The following is a 7,428-nucleotide window of genomic DNA, read 5'->3' as shown; positions in this document are numbered from 1 at the left end:
TTTAAATGGGCTAACTACACTTGGCACATTTCATATTTTGGATATTTTTAATAGAAGCCATAAGATGTTAATTTTCTCATATTTCCAGTAAGGTTTTGAAATTGTATTCATTTACACATTTTATCTAATAAATTATTTAAAAGTTCATTAAAGTGATGATATGGTAATCATGAAACTTGTAACTCGATTGACATGTAAACTTATATAGCCTAAAAATCTCATCAATTTAATGGATAAATATACAAAAACTGCAAATTGATATAATTTCAAAGTTTTAGGAGAATTAATTCCAGTTAATTCAGTACTTAATGAAACTCGTTGGCCGATTAATTTACAAGAATTAATTCCAGTTAATTCAGTACTTAAATAGTCCAAGTTTAGAACTGCGTGGCGGCGTGGCCTACCAACCGACTCACCGAGGGTTGCCTCCAAATTCCTTCCCTCTCTCCGACCGCTTCTCAGCTCTAGTTCCGGAACCATGAGAGAACTCGTCACTCTCCAAGTTGGAAGCTTTGCAAATTTCGTGGGCTCCCACTTCTGGAACTTCCAGGTACTTGTACAGCTTTACTCAAAAACCCATTAACTGTTTCTTTCTGCAAATTTCTTAGCATATTCATATATGTTTGAAGGATGAACTACTTGGGTTGGCGGAGGACCCTTACTCCGACCCGGTATTCAAGAATCAGTCTTTGAACATGGACGTGCTCTACCGCTCTGGTGAGACGCACCAGGTTTGCAGATTTCTTAGTTTTTCAATTTTACAATTTAGACAGTTTAAACCAATTGTTTTGCTTATGGTTCACTTTCTTTACTTGACTGGTGAATTCTGACATGAACAGGGCACTGTGACTTACACTCCCCGCCTCGTTTCGGTTGATCTTCAAGGTACTTTTAAAACTTCAATTGGGTTTGTGTATTTGGTGGCCTAGGAGCTCGTTTGGAGTGCTTTTGAAAAGATTGAAAGCTCTTTTGGTGAAAATGTTTTTGGAACCAATCCTTAGTAAAAACACAAGTGAATCCTAAAAAAACACTTCAAGTACTTTCGGAACCAAAAGCATTTTCCCTATAAGCGCTTCAGTCACTTCCAAACGAGCCCTAGAATGTATGGAAGTCGTAAATTTTCATTCTTTTTGCCTGTTGCAGGTTCCCTCGGGTCTATGAGTACACGTGGCACGTTGTATGATGAGAGTTCATCTGCATCATCAAACATTTACACATGGTCAGACCCTTTTTTTATTGGGGCTTTAAAAAATTGTGAATTTGAATGTGTTACCATATATGCTCTCTTTATTGTTGTATATATGAATTTAGTATCCCCTGGACCAATGTGTAGGGGTGGTAATGTTACTACTCAAGTCGCCGAGCCTCATAAGAAGAATTTGTTCTTACAAAGTTTGTATGAGGAAGAGCAGGTGAATCTTTTGACTCTTGGAAATGGTGTCAATGCTGGGGAGAAGAGTTGTCGAAGAGAAATTCATGACAGTGACAAAGTGGAGAGTTTAGAAAATGGGGTCCAGTACTGGACTGACTTTTCAAAAGTTCACTATCATCCCCAGAGTTTATATGAATTGAGTGGATTGTGGGTGGATCCTCAGAAATTTGACAATTACGGGATTGGAAGAGAATCCTTATCAGCAGGTTTACAGGGAGAAGAAGTTAGTGAGAGGCTTCGCTTTTTCGTAGAAGAGTGCGACCATATTCAGGTATATTTTGTCGTACAAACCATTCTCCTTTACTTTGATCTATTTACATTTTTCTTGGCTTAGTTGGTTTTGTGGAGGGGTTGAGTTTCGCTCTAAAGCTGTTGGTTAGTGCTAGTTAAGTGAGCTACTAAGGAGTGTGTGATGCCTACTTTGGTATAGCGGCTACTACACCAACCCCGTTTTCCGTTGTACATGCATATTTCACATATGTAGATACTGAAGTCGGAAGGGCTGACAATATTCAAAGAGTGAATTTGTTGTCCTTCTAAAATTTTCATTCAAGTTATGGTGTTAAAGATCTTGACATATTTCTGAAATTACTCTTCTTTTTTGGTCTTCATTAATTACTCCACTTAGTGGGATAAGGCTTTGTTGTTGTTGTATTAATTATTCATCTGCCATAAAAACCATCTTTTGCTGTCAAATATACTCTATGTGTACTTTCTATTGATTATGTATAAATAGTGTCCTTCTAGTTATGGACAATTGTGTTCACTGTCCAAACTACATGAGCTGTGTTTACATGGACAATTGTTTGGAGACTGAACGCTGCACAGGCTAATACTGACTTTGGTAAGTATATCTTTGTTAGCCTTCTGAACATCTAGGGTAGAAGTAGTATCCAGTATTTTCAGTTTCAAATGAATTTTCAGCTCTCCTTTTTTGCGTAAGCCTCTTAATGTTGGTGTTCAACATGAATTTTTTTATGTATAAACTTGAGTCTTTGTGTTTTGGCAGGGTTTTCAATTCATCGTTGATGACTCGGGAGGTTTCTCTCCTCTAGCTGTGGATGTTCTGGAGAGTATTGCAGATGAATACACAAATGCTCCAGTGTTGCTCTATGCTGTGCGTGGTCCTGGTTCTTCCATGGACCCCAGAAGCCAGAAGCAGAGAGTTAGTAGGAAGCTTCACGATGCAGTTTCATTTTCAAAGCTATCATCCTTATGCAAATTGATTGTTCCAGTTGGGTTACCCTCATTGAGTACAAGTAAGAAATCTTGCACTTATTGAATGCATTATTCATTCAATTGATTTTCAAGTCTCTTCAGATTCATTTTACATGTTGGTCCAACATTGTGATTTTAGAGCCCTTTTTCCCCTTGGATATCTGGTGTCATCCTATTTGCCAGGAACTTTGCTTAGGTTGTTAAATGGCCCACCAAAAGGAGTGTTGGCATAATTGATATGGGGGCTAGGTCTAAAAGCTTCATTTGAACCAGTGGTTTGCTATTCAGTTTCTATGAGAGTGTAGATACTCTCTTGGTTTCTCTGTTTCGAATAAGTTACACTTTCTTGTGGAATAATATTCTCTTCACTTGATTTGAAAGGTAAAGCTTCAAGATTTCTCAGCATCAATGATGAAAAGCCTTATCACTGCAGTGCAGCTTATGCTGCTCCCCTACATTCTATTAGTCTTCCGTTCCGAATGGAACCACTCGGGCCCACTGCAGACTCATCTTATGCTTCTGGTGCTGTGACTATTAATGAGTTTGTGCAAATCCTATCAGGGCAAGCTAGGCAGAATATGGTTGCCATTCTGGATGCTGCAATGCCATCCCCTTCTTTAACTGGTATTTACTTCAATCAATTTTTGTATCAGACCCTCAGTTATTAGCAGTGATTTTGGTTAATTATTGTCATTTTGCAACAGGGAATTGGGTTGGTCAAAATTTAACAGGGAATTTGCAGCCATTGACACCAGAGCTAGCAGAAGATGTCGAGGATTTACAGTCAGTAGAATCCATGATAGTCCATGGGGCCCTAGGATCAGGTACTTTTCTAGATCAGTGAAGCACCAGTTTTTCTTTATTATTTTTTCTTTAGTACCTAGAGAACGTTAAACATGCTCATTCAGGATACTTCATACTGTGCAGTTTTGGCACATTGTTCAATGATTATATTTTCTGAATATGAAATTTAATGAACGCTTAGTTGCCTTAGTGGCTACTGGCTAGAGCAATGTAACTTTGAGCGTTGGCATTAAATAGATCTAAAATCTTAAGGTTATAAGCCTTTTTTTTTTTGTTTGGTCATGACATTTTGTTCACTAGAAACCAAATCTAGTGGTATCTGTTAACTGGAACTTGGGAGAGACTTAAAACCATCTATCAGAGTTTACAAGATAACTCAGGAAAGACTTAAATCCATCTATATTTCTTGGCAAAAATATCTCCAAAAATGTCGCTCTTGTGATAACTGCGCTCTTCTTCCATCTTATTCTTGTTATCACGTTCACTGTCATTGATTACACTCTGAATCTGTACTGCATTTCATTGGTGGCTAATTTGTTACTTTAGAGGAAATGTGAGTTTTGTGCTTGTGGAATTACAAAGCCTTTGATTGGTGAAACTTAAAATTTCCACTCTTTTGACATGGTATCCGAACAAATTAGTTTGAGAATTAATGACGAGTTTGGGAAGGAATAAAAGTATGAAATGTACTTTTGGACCTTGTGTGGACCGGATGCTTATTATATTTTAATTCATTGTTTCTGTTCAACAGGAGGTCATCGAGCATCAATTTCTGAAGTTAAGGACACAGTCCATTCTGCCTATGAGCATGCAATAACAAGGCCTATGTTCTGCCATCTGTCAGTGGCTCAATGTCCTCTTCCAATACCTTTGCCTTTTCCTTCAATCTTTGGCAACCTTGTCGGCCAACATGGTGAACTTTTGAGCACGCCAATTGTTGGTTCCCCATCAAGGGGATCACTTGATGTCCATTTCATCCCCATGGCAGCTAGACTACGGTCTAGCAGTGCTGTCTTGCCATTTTTACAGAATAGATTGAGCGGCCTCCGTAGCAGTGGGATTGCTAGAGGAGCACCTGGGGCGGAGCTAGTTAGAAGTTGGGGATTTGCAAAGGATGAATTGGAAGACATGGGTGAGATGCTGTCGAAAATGATTGCAACACTAGATCCACGTTCTCAAATCTCCTCTGATTCAGATTAATATTCCGGTTGGTGTCTCTATGCCTTTCTCTTTCCATTTGTTCTCTGTATATTATATAAGTGACAGTAGTTGGTCTCATATAACCTCTTGAGTCCTTGACCTTTACTTAAGTGGATTTCCTTTACCTCTTAGTTTTGTTCACTAGATTGTGATTAAAAAGGGCAAGTCCCTCTTGCTCTGTTGGTTATCTTTCGGGGCCCTAGTCTTTGCTAATATTCGGTTAGTTACTATAATCGAAAAAGAAAGAAAAGATGACCAACCATATGTATATGAAAATTCGACCAAGTTATAATGATAATGATGTATGGATATGGTTCAACATATTAAGAAGGATTGAATAATCTCTTTTCTTTTCATTGGGAAAGCAATTACTAATGCACGGTTTTACACAGGTGGAGATACGTGGAAGTGGGGAAAGAATGAGTTTAAGCGCCGTACAAGCTGTAATTTGTGGTGAAAGTCGAAGATATATATTCAAAAACTCGGAAACAAGGCAAACCGGTGAAGGATGAGAGACCAAAGAGGCATGGATTTCCATGCTGCTGGATTTTGAGTTAACCTTTCAGTCTTGTTTTCCGGTCCACTATGTATGGAGAGATTTGTGTGCCTATGTAAAATCTTGTAGTTTTTACGTTCGGTTCTAATATGATGTGGATATAATGGAAACTCTCCAACAGTCTTGGGCCAATATATTATGTCTCTTGTCTGACTAAATACTAAGATGTCGCATCGACGTTTTCTTTCCTTATATAAAATTTCATTTTAACGAACAAGTATATGGACATAATATCGACAATTCTATACTATCAATAAACTAGCATGTTAACAGTCGATATGTTTGTCGATATTAAGTGGTTTTGTTTACAGCATTAAAATTGATGTGTGAAATTAGTTATACTGCTATTTACTAGAATTAGCTCTACCATCAGTCTATTCTCTCATTTAACTGAAATGAGACTATGCATAAAAACAAAAGCTTGAAAACGTTCTATAAGCACACCACGATTATGAAGTTCTTTAAGCATTCTGGTATCGAAATTATCGGAAACTACATGTTCAACTGTGGCAACCATAAGAAGTAGATTCATTCCTCATTTTGTAAGGCTTCCATAACATTCTTTTGTATCTTGTCAATTATCTGGCAAGAATATATCAGAAAATAATTCGTCATCCATGTCGAACGACAGGATGACTTTCTTGTTTTCATCTAGGGTTTGCTTGTCTAGCTCTAGGGCAAACCAATTGTAAAAACCCTTGAAGTACATTTGGGAAGAAGGAGACCAAACCACAGTACTAGGCATATCAACTTTGACCTCTCTCCAAGAGTTTGAACTCACAGTATACAACTCTGCCGTGTGAGGGTGAAACAAAATCCAAAAACCCTCGAAATGCATTATGATCTAACAACCTTGCAATCGATTTTCGATCGTAACCAAATCCCACAGCTACTCTTGTGGACTGCAATGTTTATTTCTTTCGGGGAGGAGACGAAGGCACTGACGCCGCCGCAGCAACAACAAAAAAAACCCCAGTTGGGATTTCCTAGATTGAGATTGATAAAGCCTTTAGTGAGTACATCAGCAACCTGATTGTCTGTAGAAACATAGTGAACAATCATGTCTTTCTTTTGCACTCTTTCTCGAATGAAATGGTAGTCTGTATCAAGATGTTTTATTCTTGAATGAAACACTAGATTGGTGCTGAGTGCCAATGCTGAGAGGTTATCACAATACAAAGCTGGAGCACTCAAGAACTCATGTAAATCTTTCATAATTGACCTTATCCAACACACATCTGCAACACAGTTTACCAAAACCTTATATTCAGCTTCTGCGGAGCTTTTAGAAACTGTGGACTACTCCTTAGATTGCGAAGATATTGGATTAGGACTAAGAAATACCACATATCCTGTTATTGGCCTTCTTGTATTAATATCAGCAGCCCGATCAACATTTGAATATGCTAAAATTTGTGAATCGTAAGCTGAGTAATATGTAATACCACATTGTAAAATTCCTTGGAGATATCTGAGTATCCTTTTGACCAAGAACATGTGTGCATCAGTTGGATTTGTCATATATGGACATACAAAATTCACAGAATAGGCAATATCAGGCTTACTGATTGTCAAATACTGGAGTGCCCCAACAATGCTTCTGTAAAAGCTTGGATCAACTAAAGGTTGACCCACAAACATCAACAATTGTGTATGTGGTTTTGAAGGTGTTGGTGCAGGCTTACAACTCTCCATTCCTGCCTTTTTAATGAGTTCTTTTGCATATTTAGCTTGACTAATGAACGCATCACCATTGTTTTTGTACTAAATTTGTAACCCTAAGAAGTAAGCAGCTTCCCCATGTCTTTCAAATCAAATATTTCAAACTGAGTGTAGTAATAAAAGCTTGAATTTTGGAAGTATTTGAACCTGTTAGGATAATATCATCTACATATAAAAGTAGAATGATAATATCCTTGCCATCTGTTTTAACAAATAGGCTAGTTTTAGATTGAGACATTGTGAATCCTAAAGATGGTAGCACACCTGTGAATTTCGAATTCCAGGCTCATGGAGCCTGTTTGAGTCCATACAAGGATTTGACAAGTTTGCAGACATAGTTTGGAGTCTTTGAATCCACAAAACCCTGTGGTTGTTTCATGTATATTTCTACCATGTAAGAATGCATTCTTTATGACTAATTGTCTAAGCTCCCACTTGTGACTTGTAGTAAGAGCAAGAATTAATCTCACTGTACCATGCCTTACTACATGACTGA

General features: G+C 37.8%; 1 protein-coding gene across 3 annotated transcripts; it reads left to right on the top strand.

The window, feature by feature from the left end:
* The first annotated feature begins 239 nt into the window (after positions 1-239).
* Positions 240-5,368, top strand: LOC137742182 (uncharacterized). Of its 3 annotated transcripts, none has more exons than XM_068481981.2 (10): positions 240-550; positions 630-731; positions 840-885; positions 1,144-1,219; positions 1,334-1,703; positions 2,442-2,691; positions 3,038-3,274; positions 3,355-3,474; positions 4,206-4,661; positions 5,047-5,368. In XM_068481981.2, exons 1-9 carry the CDS (start codon positions 479-481, stop codon positions 4,652-4,654), a joined length of 1,722 nt encoding a protein of 573 aa, XP_068338082.2. In that variant the 5' UTR covers positions 240-478; the 3' UTR covers positions 4,655-4,661; positions 5,047-5,368. The 3 variants fall into 3 exon arrangements, with proteins under 3 accessions (XP_068338082.2, XP_068338074.2, XP_088542070.1); XM_068481973.2 differs by having other exon boundaries at positions 3,032-3,274; XM_088685944.1 differs by having other exon boundaries at positions 369-550; positions 630-717; positions 3,032-3,274.
* The last annotated feature ends 2,060 nt before the right edge of the window (positions 5,369-7,428 follow it).

This window comes from Pyrus communis, chromosome 15, assembly GCF_041283825.1.
Source record: "Pyrus communis isolate YQ-2024b chromosome 15, ASM4128382v1, whole genome shotgun sequence".
Taxonomy (NCBI): Eukaryota; Viridiplantae; Streptophyta; class Magnoliopsida; order Rosales; family Rosaceae; genus Pyrus; species Pyrus communis.
This window is presented reverse-complemented; position numbering and strand designations above follow the sequence as displayed.